At 37.5% G+C, this 24,533-nt stretch overlaps 1 protein-coding gene across 16 annotated transcripts in view; it reads right to left on the bottom strand.

Moving 5' to 3' along the window:
* Nucleotides 1–24,533, bottom strand: part of NCKAP5 (NCK associated protein 5) — a 392,323-nt gene that overhangs the window by 85,655 nt on the left and 282,135 nt on the right. For all 16 annotated transcript variants that reach the window (XM_069780847.1, XM_069780846.1, XM_069780848.1 and 13 more), the window contains 3 exons: nt 16,504–16,572; nt 10,294–10,332; nt 4,095–4,214 (listed from right to left, as the gene is read on the bottom strand). In XM_069780847.1, the coding sequence (XP_069636948.1) occupies nt 4,095–4,214; nt 10,294–10,332; nt 16,504–16,572 (228 nt within the window). The remainder of the gene's footprint in view (nt 1–4,094; nt 4,215–10,293; nt 10,333–16,503; nt 16,573–24,533) is intronic.

Raw genomic sequence — 24,533 nt, 5'->3', positions numbered from 1 at the left:
AGAAGAAAAAGATCTGCAAAAAGATCTGTGTCTCAAGACTGAGCAGTCTATACCCAATAAAGTCAAAATAAGTCTGTGAGACGCCATAGCTAAGAATTTGGAAAACATTGCAATTTGGTGATTTTAGTAGTTCAAAGTTTCTCTGAAGAAAACTGCATCGTTTAGAAAAAATAAGGCAAAGACAGAAATATAGTGATATTGACATTTACATTTAAAAATATTTCATAGATGCTATACATGTCTGTAGGCAAAGCAGAAGTGCTAAGTTTCATCTAAGGCTTTTTATTCCTACTCTTGTATCCTCTCTTTGGATTTGTCTTATCCCTTCACCAACCTTCTGTATATCACCTCCACAGATTTCTCTCTTCACTTCCAATCAGTTTTGCCCTACTCAATCTGGAATCTTAGCCTGTCTATTATTCCCAACTATTTCTCACACTTGCAGATGAAATACAAGGCGGCTTACTGAAATGGAGTTTCTGGTTTTCTTTCCCAAACCCCTCCTGCTATGACAGGCAGAATTTAATCTCTTTTTAGCAACCACATTAACTGAGGAAAATGAAGGCTGCTTGGGCAGAAGGTACTCTTCTGTGCTAGGTTTTAACTAAAACTATTGCTCTTCCTCAGATGGTGCTGAGACAGAAACACTTCCAAGATTTTCATCATTTTAAGAAAGCTGCTTCAGAGACAAGGTTGCCTGAATGCAAAATTAAAAAAAAAAAAAAAAAAAAAGGTGATCAGGCGCCTCCTTATTTACCTACCCTAGTACTGGCTCTGTAAAACACACACTTCAGCTAGAAAGAATGTCCCCAGAAAGACAGGGTAGCTCTTAAAATTGACTCCAATATCAAAGAGGTGACAAAAAAGCGCCTGAGTTATCTTTCTCCTTCTTACAATTTGCATCAGAGAATGCATTACTTAAACGTTTCATGACGGGAGTGACATATCCTGTGTGTCACTTCCTACAAGCAGTAAGCATACCAAAATTTCTAGTAGCAAAGAACTTACATGGCAATATACACAATCACATGCCTCAAGAAAACACACATATTTCTTTTATAATATTACTAGGCCCTTTGATTTCATAAGTACTTATACTTCTTGTAAATGCAGGGAAGTATAATACTTTTAATAATATTTTTGCAGTGAAGGATTCCTGAAGTAGTCATGAAAACCCTACTACATGAATGTTTTTTTAAATTGGTAGCAATCAGTTTTTCTTTTGAACTGTGTGAGAAGCATGAGGAAAAACAACAGTGCAATCGGTACGGCATATGGACCATTACTCTGCAGTCAAATTCAAAACACTTGTATCAGTCTTTTCATTGAAAAAAATGTGAATAATCTGATTTCTAAGAAGGCACACGAATCATGTATTATTTACTTAATATCAAATATATAAAAAACCTAGAGTAATGGTAAAATGTATTCGATTTTTTTTACATTTTTTTTAAAGAAATCTATATTTCTGTTGAAATCTGAGATGTCAAGAATGTTTATGGTTTAAAAATAAGCTTACTATTTATAATACAAGAGTCTTCTAATGTCAGTTACAGAATAATTTGATGGTAATATACAAACAAATCACAGAAGTTGATATGCAGAAAAAGTAACTAATGCTATTTATTTTTAGCTTACACTCTCTTCTGCAGCATTTTTCAAAATTTGTAGTTGTACCGAGTGTGAATACTCCTAGGATGAGATCAGCATTAAATAAAATCGAATTGCTTTGTATCAGACAGTACCGGAAAGGTGAAATTAACACCATGTGATCCCCACCCCAGTTAGCAGTATTTGCCCATTCACTTTGATTAGGGTCATGATTCAGCAGGAATGTCCTTAACCACATATTTAGTACTCGTCCGTAGAGTGACAGATTTAAACAAATATTTAGCTACTGCTCTAAATCTGGGATGTATGCATTTCGAGGAAGACCTAATCCAAACTGTGCTTCAATTCTATGCAGGCACACAACAGTATTTGCTTAGTTTCAGTCCTAAGGAAACACCCTTCTTCAGATTTTACATCCCAGACTGCAAGATCACAGACTATACACCATTTATTCAAGTGTGGAGTACAGTTAGCGGATAAATAAACTTCTGGAAACTCACAAATTTACTGTTTTGTTGGGGTTTTTTTGTAAAAAATTACATATGAAGTGTTTTAACAGAAGTTCTTCATTTTCTGATATACACTGTGACTTGTTCTTTGCTTTTTTTTCCCCACAGGGGTTAAAATCTCTTGATACCAAGAGTAGGGACATAACAGCAAATTTTGCTGCTGTCTGGGAGACCTGGACTTTGTGAATGATCTTAATTCTCTTTCTTCCTCAGTCAATAAAGACAAAGCAAGTGAAAGGGCGGGGGGGGGGGAGGCGGAATCTATACACATTAGTTCCTGCCAAACTGTGCAGGAACAATGATGTAAAATAGCTTGAATCCCTCAGGAAAACCTGTTAGATCATTTGGTTCTTTCTTCCACTCGATGCAGGTTCATTTCTTTCAACTTCTTTCACAGCCGTGACACAATCCAGTTTCAAGGAACTCAAGTCAAAGCATTGATCCTACTTTTCAGATGCTATCTAACACTTCTATAACACTCCCAGAATAACCTGGTTTTATTGTTGCCACACAAGGAATTGGGAAGAAGAGCCATATCTGCAATAGAGAATGTGCAATGTATGACTTCTGTGCAATCTAACCCAATCCTAACATAGACTTGAGTCAGACACATTGGAAACAGAAAAAAGCAAGCAAGCAAGCAAAAAAACCCAACCAAACCAGGAAGAAGGAGCAGGTGACGTGACTGTCAAAAGCAGAAGTAGTGAGCAATAAAGGTCCATGCTGTGGTGGATGTGTCAAAAACTTTGAACGGATAAAGATCAATCAGTCCTACACAGGAGTCTATGCAGGATGAACAAACAGGAAGGAAAGCAAGGGGCAAGGGAGAAGAAATCAGAAGAGAGAAGGTCCTGACCTAGCAATACCTAAATCAACACAAAGTCAAGAGACAGAACAACACCCTGAGGATAATGCAAGAATCCAGATCCCTCTGATGGTGACCTGGCACCACTCTGCCTGTGCTTTAGAGTTTCACAATAAGTCTAGCTATTTGCCCTCACCATTCGGGATTCCCTTGCCTTTAAGCACCAGTTGGTGAGCAGACCATGTTTCCTCAATAAACAGCCCAAGCTGATGTGAGTTAGCAGCCCTCAGCTGTCGAGCAACCGTGGGAGGGCCAAACTTTACTCTGAGAAACAGATGCACAGCATCAGAGGATTTAAATAAGATACACATTTAATATCACTTACCTAGCTGACATGACCCAAAGTTCTCCTCCAAAATGAATGAATTTTTCTCTAATAAGAAATAAAATATATTGCTAAAACCAGCATTTGCCCTATTGTTAGAAACCTGCAAAGTTTTAGTTAGTCCTCATTTACTGTTCTCCTAGCTCATGGTCAGATTTGTTGGAACTTCTGCAAAGCAATTCTACTTCTACAAAAGGATGACAAAGCGATGGATTAATTCACAATAATGGACTTTGCCAAATGAAAAGGGATACTGAAACATCTCTTATTACTCTAGAATGGCAAAGGAGTGGGAGATGGGTCAATCAGTTTCTCAGCTATATCCTCCCATAAAACACTGGGGAAAAAAAATCACTCTAAGCCTGTGAAGATGTACTTAAGTCCCTGTAACACATATGGCAAAAGTTAAATAAATGGGCTGTCTTCTCACAGGAAATTACACTGTTCACCATCAAGCAGAATGTTAAGGAATCCAAGCTTCTCCCCTGCAGAGGCATAATGAACCCATATCATTCCATTTATCATAGTGAAGAAGCACCTAAAAAAGTAAGTTACTGTGCAGGTGCATTCCTCTCTCCACATCTGCCCATAATATGTAGTCATAGCTCATTGGTGTACATTTTCAGTTTCAATGGTATCACATTATAGATAACGAATATTCTTCTAATATATTACCAACTGTCATTTCCCGCTTACTGACATAACCTTAAAAAGAAGAAAAATATTTTATACTTGTAAGAAATACCAAGCTCACAGCTTCTGTTCTGCAGAGGCTATTTCCCACCTGAAGAAGGAGGTCAGAAGCTGGTTTGACTTTCTGCTGGAAAAGCACACTTAATGTTCGATTCTGTTGTTCCAAATCAAAAACTCTCGTTTTCAGCTTTATACATTCCTCCCTCAGATCCTGCAGCACGAGGGAAAATAGGAAGATTAGAAAGCAGGTAAAAGAAGCACTTAAAAAGCTCTAAGTAATGTCAGATACTAAGAAGAAATACATATACAACTTTTAAAATAGTACAAATCAGAAAAATGTGGTACTTCATTTTCTCTGGTTGTTTGATCATCACAGAATAGCATTAAAAAACTCTTGTAATGAGAAACAGTAGTTACCTGACACATCCTTTTGGAATTTTCTGTTAGTATAAAAAGTGACTTTGCTAGCAATGTGTTTCATTTTGCAGCCAATGCAAGGCAAAAGCAGCAATTAAGATATGAATATTGTAATAAGCATAAGCTAAGGAAAAAGCATAAGCTATACCAAACCAGGAAGAAGTTCAAAGTGGTACTGTGCCTTCAAGGTGCTCTTCTGAAGTCTGATCCCCTCCTTGATTTTTCTGGAATAACCAAGTCAGCATTGCTGGCTGGCATATTGTGAGTGGTCTGTATCTTCCCCACTGTAAGTTGCCACTGTAGAGCTGGCTAGGCCACAGGAAGACGTTTGTGCACCAGACACATGTGGCAATATGATCTTGACTGAATTTCCCACATGAGGTACCAAAAAGCCTTAAAATAGGCCATTAGAAGCAGAGGTGGATTGTACAACCTCTGTATCTTAAGGCATAGGACATTACTGTTGAACCTGAAAGACGCAGGTCTTTTAGTGGAGGCTCAGTCGGGTTCATCATGAACAAGCCATTAATGGCTTTCAGATACAGAAAATATGTATGTATGTATGTATGTATGTATGTATCTTCAGTGCAAGACCTGCTTTTCCTGGCCACTTGAAGGAATACAGGATTCCATCAGAAAGAGGATTTTGGAGAGAGAGCAGAATCTGACACTCAGCCTTTCAGCATAATTTGTGCAGTTATCCATTTTGAGGTGTGAGAGGTTCATAAATCAGTCTCCTAATAAAGATTACATATAAAAATAATAAGCTGCAGCCATATCTAGCTTTATTTAAAAAAAAATTCAATCTCCAAAATACTTTCCCTTATTCATTTAAATTTAGGACAGTTGCTGCCCTGTGGTATTGCCTAGCTGATACTACTTTCCACCATATGAAGGTGAAGAAACAGGCCTCTGGATCCCCATATGTTGTCCTGTCAACATGATGACCTGGCTTTATGAGAAAACAACTCAGAGGAGGAAATTGTAGTCAGATGTAGCTTAAATTCTTGCCTACAGTTGCTTGTCTCTGCTGTAACCAGCACTGAGGTTATAAGAGGTGAACACACAATAAAATAAGCTCATCTTGAGACTTTCAGAAAATTGTAAACATCTTCTTATGCATATACTATGTTTCAAATTTATGATACTACTGGATGAATGCAGTTATTTTCCCTTGATAGTTTCTTAGTATTTGTTTTAGATGGCTGTCAAGTGGCTGTTCAAATAAAATTGCTAGAGCCTTCCAACATGACCCGCAAAAAATCTTGAGTTTGATGTTTTGTAAAGCCCTAAAGCTTTGATTTCTGTCAGTGAGACACCTTACCTCTGGTCTTGCACAAGCCAATCTCTATTAGGAAACTGCAAGCATCAAGACCCATCATTATCTGCCTTTCACAAATAAGCAGAGAATTTAAAACAGAGCCTTAGCTGTTACAACAGTGTTTAATATTTCAACACTACTAAGTGCACTGAAAGGGAAAAATGATTCACAGAAACTAACAATGTAGAAAAAATTTAAATCTTTGCAATGCCTCTGCTCAAAACCTTCCTATCTTACAGTTTCAAAACCGTAAGATTTATGTTTCAAATTTCAGACTTTCTGTAAAAAGTGCAATATAAGATAGGAGATTACCCACCCAGATGCTATAAACTGTGCCAATGGTAATGCCACACATAATCCAGAGGAGAAATGAGGCACATAAAGGTAGCAGTACTCTGGTAAAATAAAGCCTGAGTTTAGAAAGTTAAAGTCCTAAAATTACCAATTAACAGAACTACCAAATGTCTGAAGTGTGTAATTCCTCCCCTGTGGGCAAAATGACCAGCTATTAAGATGGTAATCTCCCGAATATCTAAGGTATTCCTATGGTCTCACTATGGTATTATCCAAGTATCTCTCTATTCTTACTTTTTCTCTTCAGTATGGGACTCACTCTTCTCCAAAATGGGATTCAGTGCCCTCATTAGAGGTTCCAGAGGTAGGTTGCTCTTCCTCTGAAGATGCTTATTCTGTTTTAACACTTAATTCATAACTTTCATAGAGAACCCAGAGTAAAAAAGTACTCTCCTGAATACACTTCTATGGAAGAGGGTAATATGTAAAGAGCAGATACACAGATCACAAAATGATTTCATTAAGTGGTATAACTCAAACTGCTGATCCAGGTCTTGCACGGAAAAAAAAAAAAATCCAGTTCCCAGCACTCCATCATCTCATGTGATATGAGAAGTCTTTGGGTGGAAGGAGAAAGAATGGATGTTTCCTGTATCAGAGCATACAGGTTTGTCTCAAATAATTTTGTTGTTTTTCTGACTTCTTAAATTTCACAGACGTAAAATTTTTTATTAGCAAATGGTAGAAAATCCATATAATTTTGCTACATAGAATTGTGAAAATTTGCTGTGTGGCTAATTCAGCACAAATCTCAATTTAATATAGTTTCTCCATAGTCACAGTAAAAAAAGCCTCTCATATTAGAGAAATTCTATATGTATTGTAACAAATTATATACTTGAAAAGTGCACATTTAAGACTGTAATTCCATTTCAAGGTTTCAGTGACATTGATAAATCACTCAAGCTTTGCTCACTCAATTTGTGTCACCAGAATCTCTCAGTGGAATCACAGTCTTTCCACATACTGGCGAGTACACAGTGCTTTATTCGTTACATTACAGCATGTACTTAATTTAAACAAAAATTAGTCCTTGAGGGACAATTTCAAATTCACAGCAAAGCCTACGCAGTGTGCATTACTGTACAAAATCACTCGTCTCATTTTCTGAAAGCTCTCAGCTTTTCTTCATGTCTCACTATGCCCCAGAGGTGTGTTATCTCACTGTGGCATGACTGGCTCTGTCTTACTGCTTAGCTGTACGACGGTAGATTTATCTGTTTACTAGTTACTATTTGGATTGCAATATCTACCTATGTGGGACTGGTGTGAGTAGTCCAATTTCCTCTTTATTGTATGCTATTGTGTTCCTGCCTTTTCTTATAAAAGGACTTGTATGAATGGTGTCAGGAGCACTGTAACAGTTAATATTCATTAGCATTTAGAAGAGTACCCTCTTTCCTCTTTCTATGGATATTAAATTAGCTGTTATTACTCAGTAATAGGTAAGCAGCTGTTAAATCCCATCAATACTAAGTAAATCACATAATTAAATGTATTCAAGTCTGTTTTTATTGTATCCATATGAACTCCTTGGTTCCTATGAGTTTGGGAGGATTCATTACTGAGAAAGTATGCAGTCATCAAAACGTCTGACACCTTTGCAAAGGGACTCAGGAAGCTCCTCTCTTCATTTGGGAAACAACCATAAAATTCCCAAACTAGTGATTAATATGTTGAGATTAACCCTTTGGTAAATATTTAATCGCATATGGTTTTATATTACAAAATGTGGATGAGGTTTTTGTGTATATTAATATGAGAAAGTGCCTCCATTTCCATTTAAGCTGTATTGAAACACAGATTTGGGATTTTTTAAAAAATAGCTGAACTTATGTTTCTAAAGGGTGTTACAGCAATAGCTCTGCAGACTGCAGTCTTCTGATGATACACAGACCATATAGCATATGTGTATACAGAGTACAGGAAGAGTAACACAGCACAGACAGCAACAGTGCAAGCTTCCCCATATGTTGTGGTTTGCGCAAATCACCTCCAAGCTACAATACTTCCAATTGCTGTAAGGCAATACCCGTCTTCTAGAGTAAAAGGCTTTGCTGTGCATCAAAAATCCACGGGACTGAACAGTGATACTCTCAACCCTAACCTGTGTAACAGCTGCATGGCTGGTTTGTGACCACAGCTGTTGGGTGAAGAGATTTAGGGAATGTTATTACTTCTGGATTCCTGATGCTAGCTTGGGCCACAGGAATGTGTTATCTATGTAAGGGGCAACCGCAGCCTCCAGAGTCTTTCATCGCCTACCTACAGGTCACCTGGACATCTCTGTCTTCAGGGAAGGATACCCAAGAGCAGACTTAATGGGGTCAGAACATCTCCCTGCACATCTGTTAATTTATCCAGAATGTCATAAAATTGATTCACTAAAAATCTGCCCAGTAAGGAGCTGAGAAGGGTATCCAGCTTTCTCCCTGATGTGCAGATGGCCAAATGCAACCTTCTGCACCTATTTATCATTCACTTTGGTGCAGATGGTTAGGGATGCAGATGTTGGTCTATCCTGCTCTCAGGGAACACTCCACACTTTTAGGAGTTTAGTTGGCAGAGTTCAAGGTCATCTTGTTCACGTCTGAGCTGCACAGCAGCCACCTTGCAGCTACGCCTGCACCCAGGCTCCTGTCTCCTTGATCTTGAGCTGCATCCTGACATCCTGGCTTGGTTTCACTTGGACCTGCCTCCTCCCCAGACTTGCCCAGCGAACACAGGACCGAGGCTGACCCTGATCACTGCCTCCAGGCCTGACCCTGACACTTGGTGTTCGGCATCCTGCCTGCCCTGCTGTCACCCTCGGTCCCTGCTCGCTTCTTTTGCAGGGGGCATTCTGAAGGATGTTCTGCTGTTCTGAATGATGTCCATAACGGAGGCTTTGGAGCCAGTCCTCAAAATCTTTGTTATATTGCATCTAGAAAGCTTTTGGGCGTGTGGCAGAGGTTTTTGGTTATCTTAACTTGGTGTTTCTTGCTGCATTTTAAGAACATTATTTCTTGTCCTGTCATTCAGTGTAGACAAAACAGTTTATATTCTTCTTCACACTATCTGCGCTAAAGATTGTATTTATGTCTCTTTCAGACTTGTCTTTTTAAAGCTAAATGATCCAAAGCATTTTAATAATGCCCCATTCATCAAGTGGTCTAGATCTCACAAAGGATCATTTCATGAATATTGAAGGATTCATAGCTTGTTATTATAGATCTTTGTATTTTGTTTGTCTCCCCCCCTCAACAAAATGACATCATGGAATCATGTTCAACTCAAAGATCACTTTTTTGTAGAATTGTCCTACCAGTTATTCCCTACCCTCTCTGGGCAGCTGATTATTTCTGCTTGTATGTATTACCTTGCTTTGCTCTCTGTTTAATTTCATCTTATTTTTTTTCCAGATCACCTCTTCATTTTAGCAAGCTAATTTTTAATTTTACTCCTCCCACTAGGTTCTATCTGAAACAACCATACTTCATATCCGGCCATTTGGAGTGTGAACAGAAACTTCAGACATGACTTGATCCAGAAGAGACCTTTATAGAAGCCGTAGTGAATCTTTTTATTCTGCCAGGTTTGTAATCACCCTACAAGAATTTTGCCTGCGCAGTACTTCCCTTGCTTACCCAGGAGAATGGAGCAGGAGGACATCAAAAGATTTTTTAAGACAGAAGATATGTTCTCTATTGCTGGTCCCCAGCCCACAAGCAGAGTAGCTGAATCCCCATTCTATACATGGAGCCTTCTCTTTTACTCTGGGAAGCACAGGCCCACACCAGGAAGTCCTTCCTTCCACTGAATGTGAGTAAGCATGCCAGCTATTGACATGCACTGTAATTTATCTGTTTTACATTCCACAGGAATGGACTGTGGGAGTGACATAACTTGTATGGATAAGGAACGGAAAAAACACCATCTGGAGGAAGGATTTTCAGATGCTATTGTCTCAATATAAGTAAACAACACAAATTGGATATGGGTTCTATATGATCAAGCCTTCAAGATGTACAGTCTCACAGATTTTATTCACTTGGATTACAGAAAAACTGACTTTGGGCCTGACATGTGGCAGCCTTGGTAATTCAATGCATGAACGTAATTTAAAAAACGTATAGTACGTAAGAATACATATCTCTCAAATGAACAATGAATATCTGCAAGCTTTAAGTTATACCACAATACCCAAACCACAACTTACCTTTTGAGTAAGTAGAGCCTGAACAACCTGATTAGCTACCTGAAATAAATAAATAAAATGGTTTAAGTATGTTATCATGTATGTTTATGCATAACAATACCTTCTTTTGTGGCTTTACACTCCACTTTCCATCTACAACCACCACCAATTCTAGTATTTTCATCATTTACTAGTATTTTCATCAGGTAATACCAGTAAGAATACATGAAATGCACGTTAACTACTTCTGTGCTAGTCCTCATTATAAACAAATGTGTACTGTATCAATTGCAGTATGACATGATGGACATTTGGTTAACTTCTGTCATCTCTTCTTTGGACTAGATTAAACTTTCACAGTTCTGTAAGTAGCTGGTGTGCATCAGCATGGATTGACTGCCTTCACTAGAGCTGATTTTTACCAGCCGAGGATGGAGTCCTGAATGTTTTCATGAAGTTTAATTGTTTCTTGATTCAATATTGACAAAATGGTACATCCATCATGACAAGCAGAAACCATAAAATGCCATGGAAAATTAAAGTACCTACTGTCATCAGAATGTGGTTGGAAAGCACACCAACATAGCATACCTGACTTGAATGAGATTACACACCATTGATTAGTAGAACTATACATTCAACAGGGAATTTTTGAAGTTATTTATTTTATACATCCTTTCCAATTTATATTTACCAGCAGGCATAGGGGCAGGGAAGGGGAAGGAGGGACAGAAAGAGGGACTGAGATAAAATTTTCTGTTGATGGTGTCTAACTTGTATGTTACATTTCTAATGTAATTTAAAACTATATATGCATATGTTATCACACAATGTGTTTGCCTATATTTTTGCTCTTGCACTTAGAGCAACTACAGATCTCACTCTGTGCAAAGAGACAGTAGTTATGATTTCTGGTTTCGTTTTTGCTTTCAGAAATTACAGTAAAGCATATGCAGATATCACCAAATCTGCATTGATTCTTACTCTTGGCAAATTAAAGAAAAGCCCCCACACCATTGATGTGAACTGAGTTGTGAGGAAAGAGTTGAAGCTAATTCACTTCTGTAAAAAATTCAATTCTGTTAGATCCAAAAGTTACATTTGATTCATACTCTCATAAAATTGCCTAGTATCAATTTTTTTCTCCAAACTGGTTCCTAACTTAAGGCAGCTCGTGGAACAATGGTCCCATAAAATAGCTCTATACATGATTTAGCAGAACACACAGACTAATATTAGAACAGTAATAAGCAACAGAAGTAAATACGTTACAGTTTTGAAAAACCATGTGCCTTGCCCTATAGGCTTTAAGTATCTACATCTGACAGTGTTCCTTCTGGCATGTACTTTTAACGTCTGTTTGCTCTACCTGAAAATTGAACAAACCATATCGAATACATTATTTCTTTACTTTCTGACACGGAGTTACTTTACCAAGGAAGAACTAAAAGGTTCTTTGAAGTGTGTACTAGTCACTCACAACAGAGTAGCCTACAAAATTACTCGTATAGCTTTATATATTGCACAGAGGAGTGTAAATGGCATAACCTTCCAAATGGGAAAAAACCTGAACTTGCCGATGCATATGTGACAAATTTTCTAGCTTTGAGTGTATGAAGTTAGGTATCTAAATGAAAGTACCTGCCAGTGATCCATAGCTCCCACAGACCTCAATAAGTGAGATATGTAACTAGTTTCTTTAGAAAATGAGGTTATTTTATTCTAGTATCTAGCAACTTGGCAAACTGTGTTGCTATTACCATTCCAAGATTTTCAGGTCTGTATTCTTGGTTTTCAGCAGGAACAGAGGTGGGAAGCCTTCAGTGAAATGTTCTGCAGTTACTAAAATTAATTTAGCAGTCAATAAGTGGAATCGTATCCAAACTTTTGCATTTCAAATGAGGTTGCCATTCCACTCCTACAACAGCACTAAGGTCCAGATGGAAATAAACTGCTAAACTAGCAGATCTACTTCAGTTTTACTTGCAGGTATCAAGAGACACCACAGATATGAATGAACAACACAGCCAGCACTACAAACCTGACAGTCACAACTACCAAAAACTTCAGAAACCGAGATCATTGAAGGCAGAGGGACTGACTTCTGAGGTGCAGAATATACGAAATTCCCACTGATACGAGGCAGAACTGCGGCTCAATACCAGTAAAAAGCAGGCTGTAAAATGACTTGACCTATGATTCATGCAATTAATCAAGGTGAAACAAGGAATAGAATAGAGATGGCCAGTTCCTTAGTTTGCTGTTATGTAGGAGATGACACTGCTTGCCTTCACACTGCCTGACTTTCCTTTGAACTTAATAGCCAAGATCTTTAGGTGAGGTTTCCTTTTATGGATTGCAATAAAAGAGATAAAAGATCCAGCTTCACTTTTTCCTTACACAATTATGTTTACATATGCATGTTATAAAGTAGTCTTAATAGAAAAGGTATAAAAGAATGAATCAAAGAAAAGAGACCCTCGTGTAACATCTATTATACCTTTTACAAGTATGGAGATTTTACACAGCAGCCTTTAACGTATGTTCACACGCACAAAGAGATTTCAAGTGTACTAAAATAAAAGGTCTTATATTTTATTCAAATCTTAAAAATAGAATGCCTTTTTAAGATAACTTTGTATTTTTGATTAGCTAATTCTTAACACATCAGCAAAAATATCACCTACCCTAAGTTGCATAATTTCCTGCATGTAAGTGTGGTAAAGCTTGACAGAAATCTCAGCTGGCACAGTGATGTGAATAAACATGACATTACCACTTACCAATAAACTGACAGCTGAATTCTAGGATAGGAAACTAGGATTAAGTATGTTAACCTCAAACCCCAAAGGCACAAGACGACAATCCTGGTATTTGCATTAAATTTTTCAGAGATAGAAATATACGTTTATGGAGTATTTCTGAAATTAAATGAGTTCTTTTCTTATTTATCAAGTACTGGAACATTTCAATGACACCTTCTTCTAAATACTGTCCTAAAGTTGTTTATATGTACACTTCAGAGATGAACAATTACTTTAAAAGTGAATATTTATTAAAATTCATAAAGGACTCACTTCAGCTTGACCCATAATCTTTTCAGATTTCATCTCTATGAACATTTGACTTTCACTGAATTTTACCATGAAAATGATTACAGAGCATGCATTTTTAAGTCACAGGTGCAAGCATTCATACAATATTAAATGTGGGACATTATATGAATGACAAGAACTATGTAAAACAATTGATATAAAAAAAGAAAAACAAGAGAAAATAATGGCAGGCATAACTTTAAAAACTCAGCTCTGGTATCTTGTCACGCATCACAGACAGAAAAATCATGGTGGTTATTTTTACTTCTTTCATATGCAGCTTAATGGCCACCAACACCTCAGCAGAAAGCACACTATGCATAGCAAATGTCCTTATCACATTGCTGTAGAGGCCTGAGGGACCAAGCAGGGACACTACTGGCAGGGTGGCCAGATTAAATAATGCTTGAGTGCCCTGAGCAGAGTTTGCCTGTGCCCAGGGGAGAGAAGCTGCAATTTGAGGATGCTTAATGATGAGTGGAAGATGGCAGCATTCTCCCAAGAGTTATCAAACAATGTTCCCAACCTTCATTACCTCAAGGGCCTTGCAAGCATCCCAAACATGTAAATAGCCAGAATGGCTAGGTATTAGTTTTGGAGGTAAGCTCTCCTTGTATATCAGCCCAGGAGAAGTTCAGTACACTCATAACTAATTGGACTGCAGAGGCAAAATTAAAATAATGGTTGTAGTAGGCACTCAAATTTTTTGGTGGCAGGCTTAGCTCTCTCAGGTTTGGGTGTGATCACAGCCTTGTGTTCTCAGGAACATCTGTGTTCTTCTCTTTAAACCCATCAGGTCTCCCTGGGGCAAAATGGAGCTGCAGCACAGACAGATACATAGCTGTAGAGGATACATCTGCTCCTAAAAACTGCTGAAGAAGTCCTGCAGCCCAAACTAGGGAAGGTCTGAAGAGATTTTCACCTTCAAGAAGTGGGGTTGGTGTAAGGTGAGTTATGAACAGAGGAAGCATCAGACTTAAAATCTTAAAGGAAAAAAATTTTCAAGTTGAAGACTTTTTTTTTTTCCCATAAAAATATTAATGGAAAGCATTTTATTTTCTTAAGATCTCCAGTAAGAATCCCTGTTTGGAAAGGACTTTGTCACATACAACACATCCTCAGAAGACTCTGGTTGGAAATAAAGGTTCTCACAATCATTGATTGGGTTATTCACTAATTACATTTATGTCTCATCTCCCATCCTCTTTAACGTTACTGTAATGAAGTAGGGTGAGAATGTGCGATCTCTTGTGAAGCTCCACCAAGGGAGTGTGCTCAGGTGGGTGCTAATCTGGGACTCCTGCAGAACTTGCAATTGTTAAACATGGTTTTATTGCCTGAGTCACTGGCAACAACTTCTTCACCTCAGTGATCAAAAAGGATTAGGTCCAAGTTTGTGTCAGCTAAAACAACGCTGGCTACAGTGCCACTGCCAAGCATTGTGGGGGCGGAAAGGGGAAGAAGAAGAAAAAAGTGATACCAAGCCATGGGGAAGGACAAGAGAAGTCACTGCACACAAAATAGAAGACAAAAAAAGGAAAAAGATAAGCAACCAAAAAATAAAGCAGGGAAGCACAAAACCACAGGTGATGACGAACACTTTCTCCTGGAAAAGTTGACACAGTGGGAGAAGATGGATACAGCTGTGATAATATGGAAGAACTGAAAACAGCCAATGTAATGTTGAAGATAATAGAGTTCAGAGCATAGTTTGATATAATTATTCGCTCTTTAAACTGCAGCAGCGTGTAAAAAACACAACCCTGGATCAGAAATCCATCATCTTACTGCAAACACAAACCCCCCATAACTTCTGTCCTTATAATCTGTATGGAGTGTTTTGCTGGAATGGATAGTTGTGGAGCTTTACTCATTTCCAAAATTAATTATGTAGGCAGATTTTGTCCTAGACAATCAGAAAATAATTTTACGTTAAGCTCTGTAATTTAAACTAAAGTAAGTAATTATATGGTAATTTCATCCTTACCACCAAGATATCCAAATATCATGCAAGTGTGCACTGAATGCAGTGACTCAGGCCAATGCAGACCAAGGCTCTGCTGGTACCCCAGTGCCACAGAACAGGCAGAGCATAACCTAGTGGGAAAGTGCATCTGCAAGTCTTTTACTCCAGCTCCCTGATAAAAATATGCTATAGTGGCAAAAGTGCGGATTTGCTGATGAAAATTTGCACTAAACTGGAGGCTTCTTGTACCAGAGCTGTATTGCTCATGCCAGCAACACTTCAGCAAATGCTGATTAAAAATTAAAAAACCTGGTATGAAGACATCTGCTATGTGTGGCTTGCACAGTCATGCACTCTTTTCTCAGAGGTACAGCTGAGAAGGTGGTGTAGTTTTTGTTTTGTTTTGTTTGCATGTTAGCTAACTACTTATGCTACTACGCATTCTTATTATGGAATGGGTAAATGATTTCTACTAAGTAACATTTTAAGCTACTAAAAGTCTTGAAACTATTTTAAACTCTTGCGTATACTGAAGAGCCTTATTTCAGGATAAATGCGAGGAACAAGTAAGCATCAGTATATATATGGAGAAAGCTGCATGCAATAGAAGATCCTAGACATTTCTGGAACAGTAAGCATTGCTGGAGTGCTCAGACAGTAACTGATGGGTGAATTATATTGTAGCTGTAACTGGAAGGTCTGATCAGAAGCTGAGCCATGTAGTAGAAATAAGCCAACAGCTAGAAAAAACCCAGCATAAAAAGCTGTGTATGTAATCCAAAGGCGGGGCTGAGAGACTAAAATCCCTGGTTACGGAATACATTGCACAGGAAAGCTGGGGGACTTTTGATGGAAGAAGCCACTGCCACCTGTGTTCCACTCTACAGAGGCAAATAATCATTTTCTCCTCCTAATGAAAGCAAACCAGTTCCAGATACTGGTCACAGGGATATCAACTTTTTGGTGAAGAGGTGTGGTCAAAACAGGATTTACAGCAGAGGTCATGGAGAACAATATCTGTGACTGCCAGATACATGTTCTTGGAATTAATTAGAATGAGGTAATACTAGAAAATTGCAGAACAATGTCAACCTTGTAAGAGAAGGAGAGATTCATTTCTATTAATTTAATTATAGTACCAGGTAAGAACAACCTTTTTATCTACCTTACCTCATCAAGACATCTTTCATACTGTTCCCTCTGATTTTCATTTTCCAGAGCCAGTGCTGAATTCTCTGCCTACAGTAAAATAGAATAAATAAATAAATATGTAAATTAATCAAAAGCCATCTTGTACTACATGACAATTCATAAAAATTCTCACGGTGCTTACTTTGTGGGCTTTTTCAAGATCCAGAATAAAAAGCACCATACAATTTATTTTGCTACAAGTTAGTATTTTGAGTAAAAACAGAAGCGACATTCATTTATGAGATTATTCACACCATGCATTACAATTTAGAACAATATCAGAGCAGATATTCCAAGTATGTCCATGCTCTCATCTTGTCAGGTGCAATACAGTTGGCAATGAAACATTATATAAGATATTGGTTTATCTTTTCTTCTTCCCCCTTTTCTGTTTACAGTAAACTTGCTATCTGAGAAAGCCACTTGGAAGCAAACAGTGGCAGCTACTATTCAAAGGAAACAAAAGCAATCTTATGTAAACTTTTAACCGTGGCAGGTCTTCATAAGCCTGATTTTTGCAGTGGGTAACTCCAGATGCAATGGTCATACTGCAGCTAACGGATGAATTACACCCTTTAACTGAACCAGATAAATTTATTAGTCTTTACTTAAAAAACAAATCCTGTCATTTCAAGAGTGAGAGAGGTATTTTACTACATCTAAATGCAATCTTAAAATCAGAATTTTTTTCCCTCACATATGTCAGTTTAAATGTGATAAAGCTTCATGTATAGTAGTACCTCTCATCTATCTTTAATTTCCACTACACTTATATTTTTGCATAGTGCAAACTTCAAAATGGCACAATCTGGTATGTAAATTACAGTAAATCAATGTATTTTTCTATATATTATGACTCGACTTTAGGAATTCTTACAGTATTGGAAAAGGAAAATCTCTAAGGTGCACCGTATACAGTTGCATCAGAGCAAGTTTCAACTAGTCTTCTCTTCAAGACTGAGAAACTAAAACAATACATAAAAATCCATGAGTTAAAACTGGGTCTAGAAACCTCTCTGCCTCCCATGCATAACTTCACATCACGTAACTATAACACCAAAATCAATGCATTCACATAATTACAACTATTATACAATTTACATTACTTGCTTCACTTTAACCTTCTGTCAACCTATGAAAGTTAAAAAAATGCTGTTTTGAAAGAATTGTGGTTATATAAAACAACAGCCATAAATACAGTTAACATTTATAATTTTAGAGAAAAATTTAACGTAATGTACTGTAGGGAAAGATTCTGTTGAAAGATGCACAGTTTGCTCTTCCTAGTTAAGAAAAGTCAATGATTCAACAAAATGAAAATCCCAAAGTTCAATAAATTGATTCATTAATAACAATTTCAAATTCAGCTAAATCCTAAAAATAAGATTAGGAAGAAAAAGTTAACGTACATAATTATCCAGCATATTGAAAGAGAGTAAAGAATAAATGGGTGGTAAGAAACAAGGGCATATAGAGTTTACTTATTTACAAGTCTAAATAAACAACGTATGGAATCAGTGCTTTATCTTGAGGGTACAATCAAAGCCAGCAAAGATGGTAAAATGCTCTGCATCATATTTTCACAATGTCACTTACCAATGGATTCAACATATGGCTATAAAAAGTCTATGGGTGATCCTGCAGAGAGCACTGTGAGATGAGGCAGCAAAAAGTACAGATGCAGAAGCAAGTATCAAAGTAGAAGCAGAAACCACAAAACAAAAAGCAGCAGTAAGAAATCAGAACCTGGAGGGTAAATAGTCCTCCATACCGAAGAGGCTATCACATACAGTTACCAGTTTGCTTTTACAGACACATTCTTGCAGATTGATTGATAAAAATAAAGATATGATTGCTACATAAAAATGTATTTGAGTTAAAGATTTTCAGATGTTTTCTCTATGAGTATCACCCTAAAATGCCATCCAAAATAACTTCGTCTTACTGTTTCGAAGCAATCATTAAAGGATTAGTCTGCACAGCCTTTAACTCACACATGTTGGTATATCTATGGGTTTAATTTTTTTAATTTTCATTTTCACTAACATAAAAAGATATTGCATGATTTTATCCTAAAGTACTTAGGGCAGACTGCTCCCATATAGAGATGTCTAAAAGAACTACAACACACAGTTGTACTATACAAAATACCCCAAGAGCTCCCTGTATTTCTCTTATTCCAATTTTTTTCTGAATGTTGTAAGGCTATAAAATAGAAACTAAGTCTTCTTGGATCTGTTAGCTGAATCTCTGATTTCAGTGAGCTACTCCTTTACAAACAGGCTACCAAAATTAGGAAATCTGAACTTGACAGCATTATAAATAAATGTTACATTTCCTCTCTTATCAAGCCACAGTGGAAACATCTGTATAATAAAACGCTTTTTCACACCACTGGCTTCGAAAGTGTAGTGAAAAGATGTAATGCAGTCAATGTTAGCTTGACTTCTGTGCTTCATGATTGCCAAGCAAATCATGCCTATTTATTTCGCATTTATGTAATGAGGACTGGTCTAGAAAGGAACACTTGACTGACTTTGCTCAAGATCCCGTGCCAGTTCCCACAACATGGGAAAACCAGTACTTGATATACTACATCACTCTATATTGCAACTGAATACTTGGTAATAATCCTCATTCCCCCCAAAGTATTTATTTGGAAAATTTGTAATAGCACTTGTGGCCTCAAAACCCCTCCTTATCCAAACATTCATTTATTTAATAGAAACCACTTGGTTTTGATGTTATTTTAAGTCTACCCAATTTTCACTCAGAGGGATCTGCCTACCTCCAGTATTGCATATCCTAGGCATCTTTTTCCAGTTAAGCAAAGTAGGTCTCCTTGGAGGAAACCACTATTACATTTTATTTTCATTTTTATTTTCAGGCCATACTTACACTAGGCTAAGCCGCAATAAGAAGTCAACGCTTCTCACAGCTTGAAAGCTATTGCACACTTGCAGGCACCCAGAGGCAGTGGAAGAGAAGTCCTGACCCCTAATGCAGTCACTTCTCCCATACATAACCAAGCAGGGGACCACGCAGGAAAAAAAATAGCTTACTGAGAACAGTACTCTTGGATATCAACTGATTTCTACAGTAATTTCCAGTTTTAGGCATAGCTGTCCTCTAGGAATTTATGTATATTTTATGCTACACATAGAAATAAACCATCTCTGTCCCTCAGCCTCACAAACACTGAAAGTGATGCAGCCCAGCAAACTGCTGCAGGCAAGCAACCTTCAATGCCTGCCACCAGCCCCTACAGGCAAGAATGTCTTTTCTTGGGGGGTCAGCTCTCAAAGCACAGTACCATTCAGTCAGCCAAAAGTAACTGTGGCCTAACTTACCATTAAATGAAACACTACATGTTGCCTTTGGATCATTATAGATTCAAGGATCCTAAAATGTCAAAACAGAGGTACTTCCTCGTTCCAATTTGGAAGAAATTATTTTGCACAAGAGCCTCTCCAAACATAGGAAAATTTGAAGATTTCAGTAATGACTTGGTTAATGCTAAACTGCCTTCAGCTGCCTAAATTAGAGACAACTTTGCTCTGAATTGTGAGACTGTGTTTATGGAAAATTAATTTGAAAGTGAAAACTTCAGACTGCTTTATAAAAAGAGGTTGCCTTGTATTGATTCCATTACAGTCATTGTGAGTGACTTTGCTCTGATTTTAGTCCCTTTCTCAGGATGGAAACCATAGCCCTAGTAATGATGAATATTATCTTTAGGTCAGCTAAGAACTTTCTCCTTCCTAGATGTTGAAGAACACTGTATTTTCTCCTGTGGGGCAGCTGTTTGCACAGCTTTATTCAAGGCTAGTAACAGACAGACTACACACCTGATGCACTGAGGTCTAGTCGTGGTCCTGTTAAAGTCAGTAAGAATTTGCCATTTATTTCACATGAATATAGATGCAAGTCAGGTGCAACAAAACAAACTCTTATTTGTTTCATGATACACAGTGTTTCCTTAAAAATTTCTTTGGGGCAAGGGAAAGTTCCTTGGTTCACAATGATTTGTGCCATAGAAGAAACAAGACAGACGGCAGCCTTAGCCTTATTCATGTTTCTATAAACGTGTTAACACTGGATCAGTAAAGGCAGGCCAATTAATTGCAATTCTTAAAAAAAGTTCTAAAATGGTCATGATAATTAACTTTAGTATACCCTTAACACCAAAACACAGGAAGCATCCACTCAGGCAGTACAACCACCTAAACTTTAAATTCTTGGGAAAATGCATTTTCACCTAAAGTCTAAAATGCATCTCAAAGATATCCTTAATGTGGTCGTATTTACTTTTTTGGTAATGAACAACAAAAGACGCTACAGCTTTTTGCATCATAGGAAAAAACCAAATACAAGCCCCCCACCACACTGCCCCAAACCAGCCAGACTTCTTGTCTCCCCAAAAGTATTCATTATCAGCAGGCTCTGAGCCAAAAAGTGCTCTGCTCCCTTCTAGCTCACAGTCACATCGTCAGAGCATGAGATCTCCCACCAGTTTCATTGCGCCAAATCTGATACTTTTTGGGGGGTTCAGTCCTCACCTACAGTCATAGATGATGGCACCTTTCAGCTGAATAACAGCACCAGACTACAAAGAGCTGTAATACATATATACTTAATATATATATTCTTACATTGCTACAGACATTTAGGATGATTTCTTCATTCTCTCCTCTTCCTTTTTAACTCTTTTAGAGAGGATTATTACAACAGGTTAAGGATTGTGTACTAACTATACTTTGTTCAACATTTATCTGTGTTTGGTAGAAGTGGCAGACACAATCTCATGTCTGAGAATGTCACGAGACATCCATATCTCCTCCAGATCTGCCTCTCTAAGTGGCACTTTAGAGGACAACTTTCACTTAACATCCTGCAAAAGCCATTTCTGTGTGCTTCTTGAAAGAGTGAACTGAAGTGCTTAAATCATGTTTGAAAATAAGATTTGGATTTAAGTCCCTGAAGTGTTTTTCAAGAAGTTTAAACTTTACCTTTCTGTGCCTTGATTTTTTAAGTCAAGAGAACAGGAACAACATTTTGTTATCTAGCTAGCCTGTTCCAAAGATTTATGAATTAGGATGTATTTGGTGCATGGGGATCTTTAAGTGAAGAATTATTTCATGTACCTACTAGGAAGTCTCCAACAGACAATCCTCTACACTTTTATAACCACAATGAAATGAATTAAACCACTGAATTTTCTACTAGAACGCATGAATGAAAGAGAAGCACGTACAAGATGGTTTTCCTTACTCAACCATTGCAGAGTTGAGATAAAAACAGAAGGATGGAAGGAGGAAGAGAGAATAAGGCAGAGAGTAGTATGTATTTTGCACTAAGGGAAAAGGAGATCGTAGAATCAGAATGGTTTGGATCGGAAGGGACCTTTAAAGATCATCTAGTATGCCTTCCCTGCCATGGGCAGGAGATGAAGGTCTAAAGGTTGTACGTCAAGTTAGCAGCTCAACATGCTTTGAAGGTATCATCAATAAAGGTCAAGAGGAACAAAGTTATGACAGTGAACTTTAAAATCCCTGACAGAATGCTACAACACCAGTTACCATGTGCACTTCTTTGTTATTCATACTAAACCATTTGTCCATTTATAGAAAGCTTTATTGATTTACACAGACACTCATTTGTCATGCCCTATGCAGTGTATTAACAGCTGTCCAAGCACTTCAAATGTGCTCAGCAATTTTTTCTTGCTTTCAGCCTCTGCTTTTGTATGTTTTTGTGGTCACAGCTTCATACAGCACACATGAGAGGTCAAAACCTAGGTCAAAGCCTGTTGTTGGCAAAGTAAGAAGTAATGTTGTTGCGATCTTTCCTTATGTCCTTATGGCATTTTTTCGGTAAGCTGCTGTTCTAGGAAGAGTTTACCACTTAACCATCTCCATACCTTTGGTCACAGGAAACTCTTTGTATTATTCTGTCCATGTTACAAAGGAAATTTGTCCTTTGAAAGACCAACACAAGAAATTGTAAAAGAAAAGTTTAACACCATGGTTATGCTGGTTAAAAGTACTGAAAATGACATTTGTGTTTTTAAATCAACATAATTACAGCAACAAAAGCTTTAATTTAATTCTAGCACTATAAAAGCATTTCCACTGACCACTTTCCAGTGCTTTTTATATTGCTATAGACAGCTCTTTGCTAGGAGTAAAATGGGAACTGCACCTCATGACCCGTCTGTCAACATTTGGATGTTTCCACCTTCTGCTTTACACTTTCCACAACAGAGCAACACTGGAGCAACCATGCAGCGTCTCCCTGCTGAACTGCAGCCCACGTGCTATAGCTCTGCTCCCTGGCCCCCTGTCCCCAGGACAGTAACTGAGACTGGAGAATGCTAGTTACTGATGAAATAAGTAGTGAATTTAGCGGACTAATACTTAACAAAATATTGCTGTATGCTTTTTCAAATGTCCTAGTCTTAACTATTTCTTCTGGCTCATGGAGATGGGGGAAAAAAACCCAAAAGGACAAATTAGTGATATGATGACAGCCAGGCTTCTTGCTTCAAAACACATGGGCCCTTAGCCTTCTCAGTTGCATCATTTTCCAATTTTTTTTCAGCATGATAAAATAGCCTATTCTCTTTAACCACACTTAAAACATTTGACACATTTTATCTGAAATACTCAGCCACTGCTTAATTCGGATAAAATATGGCATGAAAGCAAAATGTATGTGATGTTAAATTATAAAATACAGAACCATACAAGTGTTAATTATAATTCTGTCTATAAAAAGGCCACATTAAACCTTACATGGGCAGTACTGGTAGAGATCATTCTTGCAATTCAAAATTTCAATAATACATTTTTTCATTCTTTACTGACACAAAAACATAGTGACATTAGAACAAGGCACCAACAGATCTTAAAAGCAGTGTCTCACAAGCCATGCTATGCTATAGCTGTGCTACCAATAAAATGGGTTTGTAGCCTCACAGAGAGCAGTATTACCTCCTCCTTCTAATCTGTGCTAGAAATCAGAAGATATTTATTGAACATCAGAAAGCTAACCACTTAAGATTACATAAAAACTTCGGTTTAGATGTTCCTAACAAAAAGCAGCCCAAGGTTTGTGCAGCTGCATATGATGTTTTACCAACTATTGATGAGCCAATTAATGTATTTAAATGTGAATTGACACTGGAAATGATGTAACAGCTTTAAAAATTGTAGGGATTTCATGCTACCAGAGATCAGAAAACAGAACTTGCTCATTTATCTGCAGATCTGCAGTAGATCACAGGGACAGACTCCCAGCCAGGGTCCCATACAGGGCTCATAACCACAGAGCTCTTAGGCTTTCTGTCAAGTGTTTCCCAGTTCCCATGGGAAGAAACAACGGGTGTACGACCTAAATTATGAAGCCTCCTTTTTGAAAGAAGGGAATAACTAGAATTTAATCCTTCAAATCTACTCATATTGGATAAACATATGAACTTCAGGAGCTGAATTAAACAAACCAAACCCAAATGAGATTCATACACTGTTGATGAGACTGTCTCCTAAAAATGACTAGAAGTAAATCTCATATTCCTTGGAATGTCTCTGTGAAATACCTTTACTTCTTTTTAATTTATTTTTCTGAATTTGGGGCTGGAAATTTTTAACTGGTTCAAGAATGGCAATATTTGTCTATTTTATTTTGGTTAACTCTAAAGTAGTTATGAATGACAAGCCTTTAACACCTTCAACATTTTCCCTCTGACACCACAGAAATGTCTGGAGTTGACATTTTAAAGAGAAGGTTAGGCATAGATCTAGCAAAACACACTGCATTATAAGCCCAGGCTTATCTTCCAGCAAATAAATATCTAGGCTACTAACAGATATATCAATAATAGCTTTGTATGTTTACCTGCATGCAAATTGTAGAAAACAGCAAATTCTACCATTATTTACAGAGAACATAATAGACTTACAATATACCCACAGGTAAAGCCTTTGAACAAATAGCTTAAAATCAAGAAG

This window comes from Haliaeetus albicilla, chromosome 4 (genome assembly GCF_947461875.1).
Source record: "Haliaeetus albicilla chromosome 4, bHalAlb1.1, whole genome shotgun sequence".
NCBI classification, from domain to species: domain Eukaryota; kingdom Metazoa; phylum Chordata; class Aves; order Accipitriformes; family Accipitridae; genus Haliaeetus; species Haliaeetus albicilla.
This window is presented reverse-complemented; position numbering and strand designations above follow the sequence as displayed.